We start from the raw sequence: 21,827 nt of genomic DNA on the forward strand, positions 1-21,827 counted from the left end.
CCGCTTGCAGATTCCCTAACCTCACACAGAATAATGACTTGGTAGTGTAATGTCATTCCCACAAAAACTCAGAACTCCCTAGCTAACAATATCTTGGAAGTATCTTCAATACACGTGTTTAATGATTCAAGATGATGGCTCAACTACCACCATCTCAAATGGTATTTAGGAGTTGATGATGCTCTTGCCAACAATGCACTTGGACCCCTAATCTCGCAGAAACGAAGTGCGGTATAACAATCCGCAATCATGCCCTCTTACATTTCCTATTGCTTACATTTTGCAAGAACAGCAAGTGAAGACGCTCATCTAGGCAATAATCTGACAGGTTCTGTAGTCTGAAATCACCCAATTCCAATGTTTATAACAATTGCAGCACGGAAACAGGCCATCTCAGTCCTTCTAGTCCATGCCGAACGCTTACTCTCACCTAGTCCCACCTACCTGCACTCAGCACAAACCCTCCAATCCTTTCCTGTCCATATACCAATCCAATTTTACTTTAAATGACAATATTGAACCTGCCTCTACCACTTCTACTGGAAGCTCATTCCACACAGCTACCATTCTCTGAGTAAAGAAATTCCCCCTCATGTTACCCCTAAACTTTTGCCCCTTAACTCTCAACTCATGTCCTCTTTGTTTGAATCTCCCCTACTCTCAATGGAAAAAGCCTATCAACATCAACTCTATCTATCCCCCCATGATTTTAAATACCTCTATCAAGTCCCCCCTCAACCTTCTACACTCCAAAGAATAAAGACCTAACCTATTCAACTTTTCTCTGTAACTTAGGTGCTGAAACCCAGGTAACATTCTAGTAAATCTCCTCTGTCCGCCATAAGACCATAAGACAAAGGAGCAGAAGTTGGCCATTCGGCCCATTGAGTCTGTTCCACCATTTCATCATGAGTGATCCAATCTCCCCTTTAGTCCCATTCCCCCGCCTTCTACCCATAACCTTTGATGCCCTGACTACTCAGATACCTATCAATCTCTGCCTTAAATACACCCAATGACCCGGCCTCCACTGCCGCCCATGGCAACAAATTCCACAGACTCACCACCCTCTGGCAAAAAAAATTTTTTGCATCTCTGTTCTGAATGGGCGCCCTGCAATCCTCAAATCATGTCCTCTCGTACTAGACTCCCCCACCATGGGAAACAACTTTACCTCATCCACTCTGTCCATGCCTTTCAACATTCAAAATGTTTCTATGAGGTCCCCCCTCATTCTTCTAAACTCCAAGGAGTACAATCCAAGAGCGGTCAAACGTGCCTCATGTTAACCCTCTCATTCCTGGAATCATTCTAGTTAATCTCTCTGAACCTTCTCCAATGTCAGCACATCCTTTCTTAAATAAGGAGCCCAAAACTGCACACAATATTCCAAGTGAGAAATTACCAGTGCCTTATAGAGCCTCAACATCACATTCCTGCTCCTATACTCTGTTCCTCTAGAAATAAATGGCAACATTGCATTCGCCTTCTTCACCACCGACTCAATCTGGAGGTTAACCTTAAGGGTATCCTGCACGAGGACTCCCAAGTCCCGTTGTGTCTCAGAACTTTGAATTCTCTCCCCATTTAAATAATAGTCTGCCCGTTTATTTCTTTTACCAAAGTGCATGACCGTACACTTTCGGACACTGTAATTCATTTGCCACTTCTTTGCCCATTCCCCCAATCTATCCAAGTCTCTCTGCAGACTCTCTGTTTCCTCAGCACTACTGGCCCCTCCACCTATCTTTGTAACATCAGCAAACTTAGCCACAAAGCCATCTATTCCATAATCCAAATCATTGATATACAATATAAAAAGAAACAGCCCCAACATGGACTCCTGTGGAACACCACTGGTAACCGGCAGCCAACCAGAATGGGATCCCTTTATTCCCACTTTTTCCTGGCAATCAACCAATGCTCTATCCACGTACGTAATTTTCCCGTAATTCCATGGGCTCTTATCTTGTTTAGCAGCCTCATGTGCGGCACCTTTCAAAGGCCTTCTGAAAATCCAAATACACTCTTGTCTAGCCTACTGTAATTTCCTCAAAAAATTGCACTAGGTTTGTCAGGCAGGATTTTCCTTTAAGGAAACCATGCTGAGTTCTGCCCATCTTGTCATATGCCTCCAGGTACTCAGTAACCTCATCCTTGACAATCGACTCCAACAACTTCCCAACCACCGATGTCAAGCTAACAGGTCTATGATTTCCTTTTTGCTTCCTTGCCCCCTTCTTAAGTAGCGGAGTGACATTTGCAATCTTCCAGTCCTTTGGAACCAGGCCAGAATCTAGTGACTTTTGAAAGAACATTGCTAATGCCTCCGCAATCTCCACTGCTACTTCCTTCAGGACACGAGGGTGCATTCCTTGGGTTACTAAACCTGCAAGCTATATTGTAAGGCCACATATCAAACTGTGGGTCAAGGGGTAGCATGCTTCCCTGCACATTCAGCCCGACATAGAATTCTAAAAGACAAAACACACTCTCCACTACCTTACTTAACCCAAATTCTTTACCAACTTACTTCAGACAGTTCTTCTTTTTGAAATTTTGTTTCCAGCTCACTGAGGTCATTTTGTGCACCTGATTGTAAGAAACCATGCAGCAAACTCAGCTTTTCTTTCACACATTCCTGAAAGAGAATTATTATTTTTTTAAATTTTGTGCTTTGATGACCATTAAACCATTGAAATAAAAACATCATAAAGGAAGAAACAGAATACGGCAAGAAAATAAAAGAAAGAAATAAACTCTTCTCAGCCATCCAGTCAGGTACAGGTAACAATTTTAACTGATGTTTAAAATCATCCCTGATGAAGACTGCAGAGTTTGTTATCGTAACATCCGTTCAAATTGATACCTATACCTGGCTGGAAGTCCAAGAGTTTACTTGTCATATAGGTCAGGAAAGTACGAGATCCTTCATTTTCCCTTCAGAAAAGAGGTCAAAAGTACCAAAGGGCAAAACAGCATGGTGGCAAGTTCATACTGTAAAGAGAAAGAACTTAATACTGAAAACTCTGAGGTAATAATAATTTGCAGAAGCCTACAGAAGCAATACCATAAAATGCAACTGATTGATCACGTTCATCACAGGTAACCAGTATTCAAATTTTATCTGTTTGCTCAAATTTTGATTGGTGGATTACTACTGACAAGACCCTTTTGAAACCATAAAATACAGATTAGAAGACAATACTTAATATTTCAACATACCTTCTCTGTGAGGCCAACTTTATCCTCAAGGTCTTGAAGCCTGAAAAAAAAGGTCAATGATCAAAGTACATCACATATATAAACTGTACCCTCAGCATTTAGCAGGTTTACCTTCCAATCTTGCCGATCACAGATTTACGCCACATTAAATAATACACTGAAGGATCTAATGTAGTTTCAGAGGGAACAAGAAAGGTATTAAAACTGGGACAAGCCATTTAAGCACAACTCTAAATCCTCCCCCCTTCTTGTTACACAATTCATTGTCCCTAGAAATTTGTTATAATCCATGTAATTTTCAAACTGTCTTTGTAACTAGACCCTAGCAAATAGAATCAGCTCCAAAATGGAAAGCAACTGCAGTGCGCATACATTACATATTTTCGAAAAATATTTAGGTGCAAGAACTTACAGTGGAAACAATGGCTTGGAATGAAGACAAGAATGAATCATTCAATGCCGAGTCGCTTTCCATTCAATAGGTCATGGATATTTCAAACATACTATTGCCCCATCCCTTTTACAAAAAAAATAATAAAGCAAGTATAAGATTTAAAAGTTTCTAAGGATCCAGGTAGGGAATTGAAGAAACATCACCCAGTTTCACCAACGATTGGTAAGGCTCTAGTTGAGCTTATAGTCTGAATTCTAAATCCAGAAGGAATGTTTATCTTATATCCAAGTGTTTATTTTTCAAGTATCCCAATCATCAGATTACAAGTCAAATGGGAGATGGCTTGAACAGCCGTATTGTAACAATTTTCCATCAGTGGGAAATTCATTTGTTGAGTAATTTCCATACTGAGCAACAAGTGATGCAAAGTGAAAGAGAAATGCTGATAATAGCTAGTGGATCCAGAGCAATCTAGAGAGAGCAAGAGTTTACATATCAATGACCTTCCATCAGAACTAGAAATAACATTAGAAGTCAAATTTATTGCAATTACTGTATAGAACAAAGGAAATATCTGTGAAAGGGCAGATCAGCTAAGTGGGAGTGGTAAAGATTTCCTTATCACATTTGGGGCCTGAAGAGCATCTAAAGATAAGATAATTACAGTAGGTTTAGAAATCCAAATGAAAGCAATAAAAAGCCTGGAACCACCACACAAGACAATTCAGTTGCTGGAAATCTGGAATGAAAATGCTGGAATTACTCAGCGGGTTGGATAGCAGGGAAAAGGATTCATTGAACAATACTCAAAGGATTTGAAGTACATTTATTATCTACGTATGCAGTACAACCACCCTGAGATTCATCTTCCCCACAGTCACGAAACAAAGAAAACCATGGAAACTATTCAAAGAGAAAAATCAGGTCTCCTCTTCTGTGCAAATGACAACTAGAAAAAACAATAATGAGTGAAAACACAGAATACATACATTTTTTAAAAAACCTAAGAGTCCTTATTCAGGAGGTGATATGACAGGTTGGCAAGGCTTTTATTAGAACTGGCCTGTTCTTAACGCTAAATGAAAAGGGTGGAAATCCAAATTAAATTCAAAGTGTGATCTGAGCCATAACATACCTATGTTACATGGGCCTCTTACACTATTCCAATGAAGCACAATGTGGGATGAAGAATTAAAGGGGCAGTAACTGAAGCTTGGGATAATCCTTGCATAACATAAGGGAGCTGGTGTGGTAAAACTACGGACTGGCGAGTCTCACGTCAGTTGTAGGGAAATTGCTGGAGAAAATGCCTAGGGATAGGACACATGAGCATTTGGAAACACATGACCCAATTAGGGAGAGCCAGCATGGTTTTGTGTGGTGCAGATTGTGCCTTACCAACTTGATTGAGATTTTTTGACAAGGTGACGAGAGATGATGATGGTAGGGCAGTGGATGCAGTCTACGTGAATTTTAGTAAGGTGTTTGACAAAGTCCCTTACTGGAGGCGAATCCAGAAGATTAAGATGTATGAGGTGTGCGGCAAATTGGCTGTTTGGATTCAGAACTGGCTTCTGCGTAGAAGACAGAGAACAGTGGTTGAAGAGTCTTAAATGAGTTAGAGGTCTGTAATTAGTGTGTTCCACAGGGATCTGCTATTTGTGATGTATATAAATGACCTGGATGAAAATGCAGATGCGTGGGTTAGTAAATTTGCAGATGATACCAAGACTGGTGGAGATGTGGATCGTGTAGAAGACTGGCAAGGAATATAGCACGATATACCGTAGATTCCGGACTACAGAGCGCACCTGATTAAAAGCCGCACGCTCTAATTTTAGAAAGAAAATCAATTTTGTTCTTGTACAGGCCGCACCAGACATTCAAGAGTGTCAGGGTAGTGGAGTACATGCAGTGAAAATTATGGCTGAGAAGGTGCTCAGGAAACTTAATGGTCTGAGGGTGGATAAATCTCCTGGACCTGATGGAATGCACCCGTGGGTTCTGAAGGAAGGAGCTGGAGGGATTGCAGAGGCATTAACAATGATCTTTCAAGAGTCGATAGATTCTGGCATTGTACCGGATAACTAGAAAATTGCAAATGTTACTCTGCTAAGAAAGGTGGGAGGAAGCAGAAAGGAAACTATAGACCTGTTAGCCTGACATCAGTGGCTGGGAAGTTGTTGGAATCAATTATTAGGGATGAGATTATGGAGTACCTGGAGGCACACGACAAGATAAGCCAAAGCCAGCATGGTTTCCTGAAAGGAAGATCCTGCCTGATAAACCTACTGCAATTCTTTGAGGTAATTACATGCAGGGTAGACAAAGGAGATGCAGTAGATGTGGTGTACTTGGATTTTCAGAAGGCATTTGACAAGGTGCCACACATGAGGCTGCTTAGCAAGATAAGAGTCCATGGAATTACAGGGAAGTTACTAGCATGGGTGGAGCATTGGCTGGTTGGCAGAAAACAGAGAGTGGGAATAAAGGGATCCTATTCTGGCTGGCTGCCAGTTACCAGTGGAGTTCCACAGAGGTCAGTGTTGGGACCATTACTTTTTACAATGTATGTCAATAATTTGGACTATGGTATTAAGGGATTTGAGGCTAAATTTGCCGATGATACAAAGATAGGTGGAGGAGCAGGTACTGTTGAGGAAACAGAGAGCCTGCAGAGAGGCTTAGATAGTTTAGGGGAATGGGCAAAGAAGTGGCAAATGAAATACAATGTTGTAAAGTGTATGGTCATGCACTTTGGTGGAAGAAATAAATGAACAGACTATTATTTAGATGAAGAGAGAATTCAAAATGCAGAGATGCAAAGAGACTTGGGAGTCCTTGTGCAAGATACACTAAAAGTTAACCTCCAGGTTGAGTCGGTTGTGAAGAAGTCGAATGCAATGTTGGCATTCGTTTCTAGAGTTATAGAATACAAGAGCTGGAATGTGATGTTGAGGCTCTATAAGGCACTCATGAGACCACATTTGGAGCATTGTGTGCAGTTTTGGGCACCTTATTTTAGAAAGGATATACTGACATTGGAGAGGGTTCAGAGAAGATTCATGAGAATGATTTCAGGAATGAGAGGGTTACCATATGAGGAACATCTGGCAGCTCTTGGGCTGTATTCCCTGGAGTTCAGGAGAACGAAGGGGGATCTCAAACATTCCAAATGTTAGAAGGCCTGAACAGATTAGATATGGTAAAGTTATTTCCAATGATAGGGGATCCTAGGACAAGAGGGCATGACTTCAGGATTGAAGGACGTCCTTTTAGAATTGAAATCCAGAGAAATTATTTAAGTCAAAGAGTGGTAGATCTGTGGAATTTATTGCTACAAGCGGCTGTGGAGACCACGTTATTAGCTGTACTTAAGGCAGAGATAGATAGGTTCTTGATTAGCCAAGACATCAAAGGGTATGGGGTGAAAGCAGGGGAGTGGGATGACTGGATGAGTTGGATCAGCCCATGATTGAATGGTGGTGCAGACTCAATGGGCCAAATGGCCTGCTTCTGCTCCTAAATCTTAGGTCTTATGGATGTAAGGAGGATGGAGGGATAAGGCTATGGTGTAGGTAGGAGGAACTAGTGTTTGGGTGTTTTTGATTTGCTTTTTAGCTGGTTCACCAAAACACTATGGTCTGAATACCCTGTTCCTGTGCTGTGCTGTACTATTCCATGTTCTATGTGAAGACACCACTCAACCTGCATTGGAGTTCTCCCAAATACAGATATGAATGTATAACCAAACTGGAGGTAATACTGGACTGCTGCTTCAACTGAAACAAGTGTTTGGAAACCCAGATTGTGGGAAGGATGGAAGCAAGAGGACAGAGGATGCATTTCCTGAGGATGTGAAAATGACCAGGAAGTACAATGAAATGCTTAAAGGTGAAAGATGGAGAAGGTGTGTCTGGTGAGATACAAGGTGAGAAACGCATTTACGGTAGCGTCACAGTTAGTATGTTATTACCAACCTTTTTGGTCAAGTTGCTCCCTCCACAACTGCTATATAGCCTGGTGAATATGTTGAACATTTAATGCCCATTTCCAGCACTTAAAAAAAACATTAAGAACTCCGAAATGTTTTGCCATGATACAAGGAGCGACATACCAATATATATGCTAGACAAAGTTAGCTGTCAGAAGTGTGCTCATCCCACACTGTTCTCAGCAGACAGCACTTACACAACAACAAAGCTCTCAGTCTGTGATTATGTGGGTTGTTCAGATTGGCAGTAGGACAATCTTTAGTTTGCACCCAGCATTCAGAAGTAGAAGTTTGAATCAGACAGATTGGTGCCAGTATTTAAATCTGGTTAAATTCATTGGCTATGTGATATTTTTCGGTGCTACATCATAGCTTAACACTTTAATGCATGAGCTGTGTTAAAGTGTCAAGTTATAAAGAAACAATAAAAAAGAACAAAATAAATTGGGACAGTTGAGAAAATATTTTACATCAGCTAGATACTCAATTTGTTCACAAGCAATGATATGTTTGAGCTGGTTTTAACTTGTGCACTGGATTTTCTGTCAAAACAGTGAGGCGTTTATTCAGTTTCATGCACAGCAGAAATATATCCTTTTGCTACAATTCTGTTTTTAGAAATAGACTCAGGGTGCAAACTTAGTGAAACTAAATCCTGTGTTGAAACCACAAAAAGCAAACAATGGCGAACAAGAGAGAACAAACTGACTGACTACCATGTATTGGAATGAAAAAATAAACTTCCAGGATGATGGAATGTGCTAGAAAATGGGACTGTCTATAGCTTTTACATAGGTCCAGTGGATTAACATGTTGGCTACACAATAATAATTCAGATTTTATTTTTGAAAGGGGAACAAAGATAGTCACAATTAAAATGTTATTAATTGAATCAACAATTAAAGTCAGTAATGCACCTAGATATTCTGTGGGATATGTGCACCAACTTTTGTTTCAGTTCTAGTTGGATCTCCTCCCTCAATACCCCCACCCCCATTAGCATTTTATTACTCTTGCTACCCATTTCCTCCCAGCTGTAACCCTCACACAGTCACTCTCTGGATTGAGGGACAGACTCAACTATCTGGTCTTTGCTTCTGCTCGCCCTGCCTCCTGCAGGAACTCCATTAATTCTTCCTGTTCTTCTATCTCCATTAAATTTGCAACACACAAAATGCTGGAGGAACTCAGCAGCCCAGGCAGCATCTATGAGTACAGTCGACATTTGGGGCTGAGACCCTTCGGCAAGAGTGGATTTCCAGCATCTGCAGATTTTCTCTCGCTTGTAATTCCATTAAATTTGCCATGATTCCACACAGGAACCTGCAATGTCCTTCTTTCTCCTGAACCATGGCTATTGTCATCATTTCCCACTTCTCACACCTGCCTTGTACAAAGCTGCAGTAGAGATCCTGTCTTCACTCCACTCCACCTAGTTCACATTCAACAGATCATCAATCGCCATTTCCACCCAAAAAAAGTCTTACTTGCCTTCCTAAATATTTTAAAGGGACCATGCCCTTTGAGAATCTGCTTTTCCATCCTCATCAACCACTGCCCTTCTTTTGGCAGTTTTCCACACACCCACCTTTTCTTCTGCTTTTTCCATCATGCAGGGACAATCCTTCCAAAAGCAGCAGCAACTCATTTAATCTTTGTACTGTTTTCAGTGTTTGAAATGTGGCTTCTTATTGAGAAGTCAAACACAGCATCTGCAGATTTCCTCGTGTTTGCACATATTGTGTGACTGCTTTGTGGAACATTCAGCCAGCAAGATACATCACAAGCTTTAGGACAGCAGCTCAGCTTCGGTCTCGGTACATTGCAACCTACCATACCAGGTTACTTATCGAATTCTAGATAATTAATTTTGTGTTTTTGAACTGCTTAGTTTATTTTCTCACCTATTAGCACCTGACCCACGAGGCACGTCCTACTTCACTGCATATTGCAATGTTTATGTTCTAGCTCTCAGTCAACAATCCACAGCTTTTATCACCAGTCCTAAAACACAACTGACTTGCTGGGTTCTCCCAGCACTTTGTGCAGGTTGCTCCTGTGTTTATAATTTTTATATGCTCCTTTCTTCAGATTCTCTCTGACTGCCCCCTTTTAATTCACTGACTGGGTGACTGTTTATATTTAACCCCATGGCAACTTGAGACGTGGTAAAGAATGGGTTAAATTAGTTCCCCTTTATATGCTAATATGAGCAGTATAAAATGGAAGTTTTAAGGCAAAATGGTGTGAGTATATTTTGAGAAAGTAATGAGGGAACTAGTCCACAGCCTTGTTTTGAGAACAGTGCAAGTACCAGTCTCGAGCCTTGAGTGCAGATAACGGCGAAAAACGTGTTTGTCTGGATGACTACTGGGGTAAATGTTAGAGATCTTGAAGAGTATAAGAATAGGCAATTTCTTTAAGCAAGTAGGAATCTTCTGAGGCTGGGAGGTATGAATTGGATAAGAGACAAGGAGAGTAAGAGATAGTGCATGAGAAAAAGAGCTGTCGGGCATCTGTGGACCCCTATATTGTGTGGAGTGGCTTAGTGATTGGCTGATGTGTTATTTTGTCTCCCTTACTACTTTACTAACCACCTTCTTTGAACTGGAACATCAACTCAATGTCTCTTTCCACTGATGCCTAACGTGCAATGATAACTAGAGCTTTCCTTTTACTTTGTATTTCCAGCATCTGCAGATTTTACATTACATTTTCAAAGCACCCTCGTTGTTTGGCATGTCAATTTACTTAATTAATTTTGGGGAACACTTCCTAATGCTCCATGTTGAGTTCACTACCAATACTTCATATATTGCTCCAGAATGACGCACCTAATTCAAAATCTACGTCAATCACTTTTAAAAGACAATGATTTTGTAGCATCCACATCAATTTTAACAGTCACTTGCCCAAATTCAATAAAAATTTAAAATATTTAAATTCAGAGGTTTTGCTTGCATTATAGTAGGAGAAAAAGAGAAACTTAAATACATTCACTGCCCAAATTATTTTTCACCTGCTTACCAAACTTTCCACTGAAGAGTCTAACAGAGTCAAATGAATACCTCTCTAATAGAATCAGAATACTACTTCATCCTAATTTGTAACCTATCATTCCTCTGCTTACTACTGGTCCATCAAAAGCTTGTGTTTTAAATTCCCCCACTGTGTGTCCAGGTCACTCCATGCACTCAGCATTGTAAAGTAATTCAACATTGGCCGTGGTCACATTCCGATACCACCACTAGCAGCTAACATCACCTACAAATCTTTCAAATTCCCCGCCTAATCCTCTCCAGACTCATAGACAGCTTTTGTCACACTGTTATGTGTTTATTTAGCAATGTAGCCCTCTGAGTAGTGCCACCACAGCAATCCCCAACCATCCCAATTTAACTCTAACCTAAGCACGGGACAATTTATAATGACCGGTACGTTCCTGGACGGTGGGAAGAAACTGGAACACTCAGGGAAAACCCATTCATTCCAAAGAGAGTACCTACAGACACTCCTTCTGGGGGACATGAGGATTAAACTCTGACACCCCAAGCTGTAAAAGCATCATGTTAATCACCATGGTGCCCAAATTGTTACAGTCATGAATAGACTTCTCATACACTATAACAACTCCTGATCTCCCCATTTACCTCATCATGGTGTTTGCACTTTATTCTGTATTTTGCATTCTGACTTTTTTTTTAATGCACTTATGTATGGCGAGAGCTGACTGGATAGCACTCAAACGGAAGGTTACAGAAGAAACTGGACAAACTGGGGCTCCCTCCCCCGAGCAAAGGAGGTCGAACTGTAACCTTACAGTGGTTTATAAAATTATGAGAGACATTGATATAATAGTTGGTCTCATACCCTCGGAGTGTGTCTAAAACTCGAGGGGATAGGTCTGAGGTGAGACAGCAAAGGTTCAAAGGTGATCTGAGGGACTGGTGCAATGTGGGAATCTTTCCCACATGGAACAGAGCCACCCGAGGAATGGTAGCAGTAAGTAAAATGACAACGTTTGGACAGGTACACGAATAAGGTTTGGAGGTACGGGGGCAGGTGAGGGGTGGGAACAGGCAAGTGGGATTAATGTAGATAGGGATTGTGGTCAACACGAAAAGTGGAGGTGAAGGGCATATTCCCATGCTTCTTCTACTATGCATCTGTCAATTTGCAACTTTTGACATCTTTTACGCTAGAAAAACAGAATTAATTTGCAGTTTCCTGCAGCATGGATCTTTGCAAGAGCTTTCTAATCAACTGTCATTAAGAATGCAAGGTGGGTAAGCACATTGCACCAAAATGTACAACTGACAGAAGAAACTATTCACAAACGTTCACAAATAAGTCAAGGGATCAGATCCTTTTTTGAAGAGGCAAAATTAATAGGAGGCTGAACTACATACATGTAAGGCAGAGAGCAGCATACGCCACTTGTTTACCTCAAAATCATTGCATTTCCTTCCACAAAATGCACCAGTACTCAGCACTTCTAATAGCACCTTGCACCATGCAAGGACATGCTGAAAATTATTCACAGCCAGTAAAGGTAGCTCTAAAGTGTGGTCACAGTTGTCATGTTGGAAAGTAAATGTGGTACCGTTCATATATCTATACACCATCTTCCTTTTAACATTAACTGGTGAAAATGGGCCTCGGGGGCATTTCTTACAAAGTAAAGCCAAGTTTCTTTTACATACTGTATACCCAAAGCAAGCAGATGGAACATCATCTTAAACATTTCATTCAATAGGAAACTCAATGTCACTGCAACAAATAATCTGCTGGAGAAACTGAGGTACAGTAAAGGAAGTTGACATGTCGGGTCAAAACCTTGCATCAGCACAGATGCCACAACCTGCTCAGATCCCCCGCATTCAGTATCTACACTCCCGTGTCCTTAATGTCACGGATCTGCACAGGAACTAGTCCGCATTTCTGCCTTGTCTCCACAATGGGACTTGAACTTATTTGAGTCATTCGTGTGACCCATATACGTATGGCTACCGGTGCAAAACCAAAATCCGCCCTGGATATTTCAATCATTCACTTTCTTGAGTGAGGAACCAACAGCCCGTGCCTGGGTGGCTCTCCCTCGGACTTTTAATTCAAAAGGCCCCCAACCCAGAAACAAAATTCACCCTGCACCCCTGAGGAAGTACAACACTCTCAAGGGCGCAGTCCTTCAGTTTAAACCTCTCTCTCTGCACCTTGGGGCAAGAAGCCACACAGCGCCAGTAAGGGGGGGGGGGGAAGAAAGGCCGGTTCCACTTGGCAATCTGTGTATCAATTGGGAAAATCTGCGCGGCAATTGCGAGCTCAGCCCCTTATTAATCCTTTGGCGACAATGAAATGGCGTTGCGGTGGAAGGGCCGGGGAACTCAACGACCCTTCCTTGTCTAACCCCCGCCCCCCTCCCGGATTTGGCGCCAAAACGCTTGAGAGCGAGAGGGCTGGTAAATCAAATGTCTAATCAGTTATTAGTAACACAAACACGCCATAAATGGAAGGCAGGGGTGTCGATAGGCATTGGAGGGAAGGGGGAGAAGAGCCGAACCCTTAGATCGGCAGCCGCGGCAACGGGCACGGGTAAAACAAAAACCGGCGGGAGGCCTCAGGCCCCGGGGACTCCATCAGCTAGAACTCACCGCTTCTTGACGTCGTCGGGCAGGGGGCAAGAAGAGGATTTCCGGGTCCTGCCGGGCATGGTGGCGGTGTCCGCAGGGGAGCGGTGCGGGGAGAAACGGCCGACACCCGCCGCTGGGCACAAACCGACCGACAGGCGGGCGGGCAGGCGGGCAGGCGCGAGCGCGGGGGTTTGGCGCGCGAGCCCGGCCCCGGGAACAGGGCGGCGGCACGGAGGGGTGCGATAACCGACCGCCCCTGAACTCTACCTATCCCCATCGACAACCAGGGCGCCGTTTCTTACCACATCCCCTGATAATGCATACTACAAAAGGAACACAAAAGATCATCTTAGTTTCTATCAAAATTGCAACCGATTACAAATGTATTTCTTTTGTGCTCCCCTCAGTTCCGACTTATTCCGTTCCAGTCTATTACTCGACAGACCCGCAAATTAACGAAGGGGGAGAGAAGATTTACACTAATTGACAGTGTTCGCTAATCTATTCGTTTTATCATTGGGCATATAATTAGGTATTTTATAAAATTCATAGTAATTTTTAAGTTTTTGGGAAAACCACAAGGGTTATAGCATAATATTTGACGGTTGGTGTTGTTGTTTAAGAGTTCCCCTTTAATGAAATGGATTCACTCACACAAAAGATGAATGGGACAGAAGAGGGAACGATCATGATGTGGTGTAGAGGGGTTCCTAATATTTATATTTGTGTTAACTGGGCTAAAATCTTCCGGACCATGTAGTCTTCTATATCATTAAAATTAAACCGTTCAAATGTTGTTCTTGTTTGAACCAGCCTGCGTTATTCCGCTTTATATGTTAATTTCTATGTTGTACTTCAGCAACTCTCCCTCCATGGCATTTGAACAAATCCACAAGTTGGGATCCACCCTGGTCTTCCAATGACGTCAGACGGGGGAAAACCGAAAATCCCTCTTTGTCGTTGCAGCAAAGTGTCACAATGGGCACATGCTCCTTAAGCTTACAAAAATAATTCATTTCATTGCAACAGTTTTGTTTTGTTTTGCATCCTTCCTCCTTGTGCATAATGGATCGTTCATTCTTACAACACTGAATATCGCTGCCGCACAGGAAAACAAACAGGAGTGCTCTAAAGAAGTTGACTGTGGTTCTGCTCTGCAAGGTTTGTTACAATGTGAAATACACCTGCAGGAAAATCCGTAGAAACAGAGTGCGTGCTGTTAAAGTGAGCTCGTTAAATAATTAAAAAAATGTATACAGGAAGTGGTGCTTCTTTTTAAAGTAAGAAGTATCAGGAAAATGTCAGACAGGGTCACTGGATAGACGTAGTTATAATCCAATTATTGCGGAACGGAAACTTGCTCATGGGTGGTTTCTCTTTGTGTGGGGTCTAGTGACGGTAAAAGCTATACTCCGCGGCGGGGGTGCCTGGGTGCCTGGCACCGAGCTCCCAAAACAGACCCGAGTGTGAACACAAACATGAGAGAATCTGCAGATGCTGGAAAATTGAGAAACACGCACAAAATGTTGGAGGGACTCAGCAGGCCAGGCAGCATCTATGGAAAAGAATAAACAGTCGACGTTTTGGGCTGAGACCCTTCATCAGGGCCGAAAAGTCGACTGTTTATACCTTTCCATAGATGCCGCATGACCTGCTGAGTTCCTCCAGAATTTTGCATGTGCTGCTACTCGAGTGTGAATTCTGTTGCAGAAAAAAACCTGGTGGGCAGAAGAAATAATTCAAGAATGGGCTAGAAAAATCACAACATCTTCTGATCCCCTGACAATACCTGGCCCACGACGGCACTGAGAACATCGAGTCACGTAAACAGCAGGAGTGCAAGCCCTCATGAACAGTCAGTTTGACTGTCCCGTCCGCCCTCTCCTGGCCAATCCGTCGAAGATCCTGAGGTTCCTCCTTCGGCTTCATTAGTCACCCCAGAACTGGAGTGGAAGAAAATCATCCTGCATACTTCTAAGAAGAATGTAGTTATTATTTCCCAATAAAACTCATTTCTTGCACGACGATAATACACTAGCTGGATTCCTGCAATTAAGATATTGCGGGAAACATTGAGACGTGTCAAAAATTGTAACCACACTTTAAAATTTGAAAACCAGCAGGTAATTGACCATGAGCAGCACAACCATTGTCCATTCTGACCGTGTAGAAACTTTAGCAGGAAATGTAGTCAATTGTTTTCCCTTGATGAAATCTCTGTTATGCTTTGTTGAACAATATTCCATCTAACTACACGCTTTATAATTATTGAAGAGAGATTTTCAAGGATGTTGTGGAATAATAGCAGAATGGTTATTTACAGACCTGGACCAATGGAGTGGTGACATGCATTCAGATTCCCAGTAGGAACATTCTCCTGACTCCCACAGGGCAGAAGATATAAAAGCCTAAAACCGTGTACCACCAGGCTCAAGGACTGATTTTAGCCCATTGATATGAGATTATTAAATGGTCTAAAATCTGGAAATGGACTCTTAAAAATGTTATTTATTGAGATAACAGTGCCAAACAGGCTATTCCGGTCCTTCGAGGCACACCGCCCCACAACCCCCCAATATGATCTGAGACTAATTACAGGACAATTTACAATGACCTACCAATTGATACATCTTTGGACCATGGGAGGAAGTGGAAGCACCTGGCAGAACCCATGCAGTCACGGGGAGAATGTACAAACACCTTGCAGGCAACAGCAGGAGTTGAACCCAGGCCAATTGTACTGTATAGTGTTGTGCTAACCACAATGCTACCGGTTAAGCTCAGAATCCACCTCATTATGATCTTGCATTGTATTGTTTATCTGCACTGCACTTTGTGTACCTGTTAATCTTTTTTATTATATTCTGTTGCTGCTTTATCTTATACTACCTCAATGCACAGTGTAATGATTTGATCTGTATGAACAGCATACTGATTTTCACTGAACCTTGGTACATGTGACAATAGCAAAGCAATTCCAGGTTTTGTTATTTGCACAAGTACCTGTATTCATTGCACCATCAGATCAGCAGCACTCAGAAGGAAAAACGATTAAAAATGAATTATACACAATTGCACATTAAAATATTTTAAACAATGTTAATTTTAGTGCAAAGTGACCAAAGAGGTCATAGCAGTGATAGGTGTTGTTCAGGTTGGTTCAAGAACTGAATGCCGGAAGGGAATTAACTGTTCCCAATGAAGCATTTGGATGAATAAAATAACAATTCAAAATGAGAATGATGGTTATCACCGGCCACGGCTGGGAGAATTCTATTTCTGGGAAAGAATTGACAATCACTCATTGTTACCTGTAACTCTCCAAGACCCAGCCACAGTAAGCCTTACCACAGATAAGCCTTTAATATGCGGATGAGCTATAACCCTGAGGAAGCATCAGTACCACACACATATTTGCTGTGAAATTCTGTGAGCCTTGATTCATCTCCATTGCTTGAAACTTGACTCATTTATTTTTTAAGAAAAACAACATTGGTGCCTTTTAGTCCAGTGATCTGGGTTGCTCTTGACTTTGGGTGCTGTCTGCGTGGAGTTTACAGGTTCCTTGTCTGGTTCTCATACATTCTCTGGTTTCATTTTTTCATTGAGAATGGTCCGTCCAGTTTCGAACCTCACCGCCCAGCAATCCCCAATTTAATCCTAGTCTAATCACAGGACAATTTACAATGACCAATTAACTTACCAATCACTACGTCTTTGGTCTGTGGGAGGAAACCGGAGCACCCGGAGGAAATATGTGTTCACAAGGAGAATGTACAAACTCCTTCCAGACAGCAGTGGGAATTGAACCTAGGTCACCTGTAATGTAAAGCATTGTGCTAACCACTACACTACCTGCCGCCTCACATATCCCAAAGATATGGCTAATATGAGAGGACATAATTTGAAAGTAATTGAAGGAAAGCATAGAGGACTGACAGAGGTGTCTGTTTCCCCCCCCCCCCCCCCATAGCATACAGGGTGTGTGGAACATGCTACCAAAGGTGCTGGTAGATGCAGATACATTAGGGACATTTAAAAGATTCTTAGATAGGCACATGGATGAAAGAAGAATGGAGGGTTATGCTGGAAGGAAGCATTAGATTGGTCTTTGCATAGGTTAGAAGGTTGGTACAACAATCATGGGTAGTACTATACTGCACTGTTCTATGTGCTGTAAGCTAATTGTCTATAGTATAGGCAGGTGAAAGAATTAGGGCTAATAGACATGAGTGAGGAAGTGTTCATGAGTTTATTATCCATTCAGAGATCTGATGGCGGAGGGGAAGCTGTTATTGAAACATTGAGTGCACATCTTCAGGCTTTTGTACCTCCTTTATGGTAATAATGGGAAGAAGGTATTGCAGGGGCCAAATGGTTACCTTGAAAGTTGATTTCCTGAAATCTGCAACCCATATTCTAACACCCACCAACTCCATTCAAGTCTCAGTTGAGTTTATTGTGATGTGCACAAGTATGGTGAGGTACAGGCACAGCTGAGGAACTTACACAGCCCACTGCTGACACACAACTGTATGCTTGATCCAGCTCAGCCAACAACAGTATACAATCAGCAAACTTGTATATGGTGTTGGGGTTGTACTTAGCCACACAAGCATAAATGTAAAGCAAGTAGAGGAGGGGGCCAAGTACCATCACCATCTAGTATGGGAATTGTAGGGTATCTGGCCACAAGAATCTACAAAGGATTTAGAGAACGACAATTAGTGTCTCTCTTCCAACTATCTGGGATATTTATTGTCAATGATCCCTCTCATCTGTAACACAGTCACTTTGAATTCATTCCATCAGGCAAAGAGGTACCATAGCATTAGAACAAGGATTGTTAGGATGAGGAACAGTTTCTTCCTCCAGGCTGAATCCTGAGCTCCTTGCCACCACCATATGGAAAGTACCAGTGGTATTATACTGTTCACTTTTTAAACCTGTGTTGTAAATACACCTTGTGCTAAATGTCAATCTTATGGTATACATTTTATTATAGGTTAATTTATATATAGGTTACTTTGTGTTGTGTGTGAATCATGCTTAGTCTTGTGCACCTTGGTCCAGAGGAACATTGTTTTATTAGATTATCTACATGTATATGGTTGAATGACAACAAATGTGAACTTGACCTTACTCGCAGCAGCACATAGGTTCAGACAACAAACAGAATATAGAACACCAATCTTTCCAGCATTCTCTTACCTCATGGGTTCAGATTATTTTTCCAGTCCCTTTTCATCCCTTGCAGGGACTGCAAGGGTAAAAAGACCCTGATGAGAGTTGTATACAGACCCCCCCCCCCAAAAAAAAAACAGCAGTAAGGACATGCCCTATAAATTACAATGGGAGATAGAAAATGCATGCCAAAAGGGCAATGTTACAATAGTCATGGGGACTTCAATATGCAGGTAGATTGGGGAAAAAAAAATCAGGTTGCTGCTGCATTACAGGGTAGAGAATTTCTAGAGCCCCTATGAGATGGTTTTATAGAGCAGTTCATGGTTGAGCCCACTAGGGAATCAGCTATCCTAGATTGGGCATTGTGCAATTAACCAGAATTGATTATAGAGAGCTGAAGGTAAAAGAACCCTTCAGGGAAAAGTGATTATAATATGATCGAATTCATCCTCAAATTTGATAAGTTAAAGTCAGATGTATCAGTATTACAGTGGAGTAAAGAGAATTAGGGGAATGAGAGGAGTTGGCTAGAATTGATTGCAAAAGAACACTGGCAGGGATGATGGCAGAGCAGCAATGGCTGGAATTTCAGGAAGCAATTTGGAAGGCATAGGAGAGGAGGTAATACCCAAAAGGAAAGATGACACAACCATGGCTAACAAGAGAAGTCAAAACCAACATAAAAGCCAAAGAGAAGGCATATAATAGAACAAAAATAGTGGGGACTTAGAGGATTGGGAAGCTTTTAAAAACCAACAGAAGGCAACTGGAAAAAAGTCATCAAGGTAAAGATGGAATACAGAAGTAAGCTAGTCAATAATATTAAAGAGGATATCAAAAGTTTCTTCAGATACTTAAAGAGAAGCGAGAGTGGATATCAGACTGCTGGAAAACAATGCTGGATAGGTACTAATGGGGGACAATGAAATAGCAGATGAATTAAATGAGCATTTTGCACCAGTCTTCACTATGGAAGGCACTAGAAGTATGGTGGAAGTTCCAAGTGTCAGGGGGTATGAAGTGTGTGAAGTTACCATTACTAGAGAGAAAGTTCTTAGGAAACTGAAAAGTCTGATGGTAGATAAGTCACCTGGACCAGATGGTGTACACCCCATAGGCTGATGAGATTGTGGAAGCAATAGTAATGATTTTTCAAGAATCACTAGATTCTGGAAGACTGGAAAATTGCAAATGTCACTCCACTCTTTAAGAAGGGAGAGAGGCTGTTGGAAACTATAGGCCTGTTAGTCTAGTTAGGTTGGGAAGATGTTGGGGTCGATAATTAAGGATGAGGTCTCAGAGTAATTGTAAGCATATGATAAAATAGGCCATAGTCAGTATAATTCCCTCAAGGGAAAATCTTGCCTGGCAAATTTGTTGGAATTCTTCAAAGTAACAAGCAGGACAAAGGAGAATCGTTTGATGTTGTGTTCTTGGATTTTCAGAAGGATTTTGACAAGGTGCCACACATGAAGCTGCTTTAACAAGCTATGAACCCATGGTGTTACAGGAAAGATTCTTGCATGGATAAAACTGTCGTTTGGCAGGAGACAGAGTGGGAATAAAGGAAGCCTTTTCTGAACTGGGAGTCTGTGTTGGGATCAATTTTTATGTTATATGTCAATGATGGAATGATGGCTTTGTTGCAAAAAAGTAACAAAGCCACCTATGAAGATAGGTGGAAGAGCAGTTAGTTTTGAGGATATAGAGAAGCTACAGGACTTAGATTAGGAGAAATGGCAAATGGAATAGTGTTGGGAAGTGTACAGTTGTGCACTTTGGTAGAAGAAATGAAAGAGTTGACTGTTTTCTAAATGGAGATAAAATATAAAAAAAGTGAGATGCAAAGCGACTTGGGAGTCCTTGTGCAGGATTTGCTAAAGGTTAATTTGCCAGTTTTAGTCTGTGATGAGGAAGGTAAGTGCAATGTTGGCATACATTTCAAGAGGACCAGAGTATAAAAGCAAGGATGCAATGTTGAAACTTTATAAAGCACTGGTAAAGCCAAACTTGGGAGTGTTGTGAGCATGTTTGGGCCCCTTATCTTAGAAGGGATGTGCTGAAACTGGAGAGGGTTCAAATGAGGTTCATGAAAATGATTCCAGGATTGAATGGCTTGTCATATGAAGAGTGTCTGATGGCTCTGGGCCTGCATTCACTAGAGTTCACAAAATGAGGGGCAACTTCATTGAAATCTAATGAATAGTGAAAGGCCTTGAGAGAGTGATGTGGAGAGGATGTTTCCTGTTGAGGGTATCTAAGACCAGAGGATAGAGTCTCAGAACAGAGGGGTGTCCATTTAGAATGGAGATGAGGAATTTTTTTAGCTCTAAAGTGATGAATCTGTGGAATTGTGTCACAGGCAGCAGTGGAGGCCAAGACTTTATGTATATTTAAGGCAGAGTTTGATAGATTCTTGATTGGTCAGGGCATGAAGGGATACAGGGAGAAGACAAGAGGGCGGGGCTGTGAGGAAAATTGGATCAGCCATGATGAAATGTCAGAGAAGACTTGAAGGACTAAATGGCCTAATCCTGCTCCTATATTTTATGGTCATTTCTGTAATATCTCTGAGCTCCCAAACCTTACAAAAGCTGGAGCTCCTTCCATTTCTTGTGTTTTGCTCATCCCAAGTTTCATCAGTGGCCCTTGTTGGAAACAACTTCAGCTGTGAGATGATGAGACTCTGGAATACCCACCCTTAATCTGTCACTTCACCCAAGATTTTCTTCCAAACTCATCTGTAGTTTTCCTAACCTAGTTGTATTGTAGAAGCACTTTCAACACAAAGTTCAAGAAGGCAACCCACAACCGCTTTAAATCAAAGTAAGGTCTGGGTAATGAACAAGGACTTTGTCAGTGATTCACAGACAAGTTTAAAACAAAAATGAACTCTAAGCTTACGAAGGGTCTCGGCCTGAAACATCAACAGTTCTTCTCCTTATAGATGCTGCCTGGCCTGCTGTGTTCCACCAGCATTTTGTGTGTGTTGCTTGAACTCTCAGCTTTTGGTCATTTGCATGATGTATCCTTTTGTGTCTGAACATCGTTTTTTATTTTATCATATTGGACCATTTATATAAATTCTTAACCAATATATATTCATAGAAACACATAATCATAGAAAACCTATAGCACAAACAGGCCCTTCGGCCCATGAAATTATGCCAAACATGTCCTTATCTTAGAAATTACCTAGGGTCACCTATAGATCTCTGTTTTTCTAAGCTCCATGTACCTGTCCAGGAGTCTCTTGAAAGACCTTTTCGTATCCGCCTCCACCACCATCGCTAACAGTCCATTCCATACACTTACCACTCTGTGTAAAAAAAACTTATCCCTGACATTTCTTCTGTACCTCCTTTCAAGCACCTTAAAACTGTGCCCTTTCATGATA

General features: G+C 41.7%; 1 protein-coding gene across 2 annotated transcripts in view; it reads right to left on the reverse strand.

Annotated features, from left to right (window-relative positions):
* dnmt1 (DNA (cytosine-5-)-methyltransferase 1) overlaps positions 1 to 13,470 on the reverse strand; it is a 71,743-nt gene extending 58,273 nt beyond the window's left edge. The window contains exons 1-3 of one of the 2 annotated variants that reach the window (XM_059992327.1): positions 13,265 to 13,432; positions 3,226 to 3,265; positions 2,534 to 2,641 (exon numbers count right to left, since the gene is read on the reverse strand). In XM_059992327.1, the coding sequence (XP_059848310.1) occupies positions 2,534 to 2,641; positions 3,226 to 3,265; positions 13,265 to 13,323 (207 nt within the window). In that variant the 5' untranslated portion in view covers positions 13,324 to 13,432. Of the gene's footprint in view, positions 1 to 2,533; positions 2,642 to 3,225; positions 3,266 to 13,264 lie in introns of both variants that reach the window. The other variant, XM_059992329.1, reaches the window with a different exon arrangement.
* Between the last annotated feature and the right edge of the window lie 8,357 nt (positions 13,471 to 21,827).

Source organism: Hypanus sabinus, chromosome 16, assembly GCF_030144855.1.
Source record: "Hypanus sabinus isolate sHypSab1 chromosome 16, sHypSab1.hap1, whole genome shotgun sequence".
Lineage (NCBI taxonomy): Eukaryota > Metazoa > Chordata > Chondrichthyes > Myliobatiformes > Dasyatidae > Hypanus > Hypanus sabinus.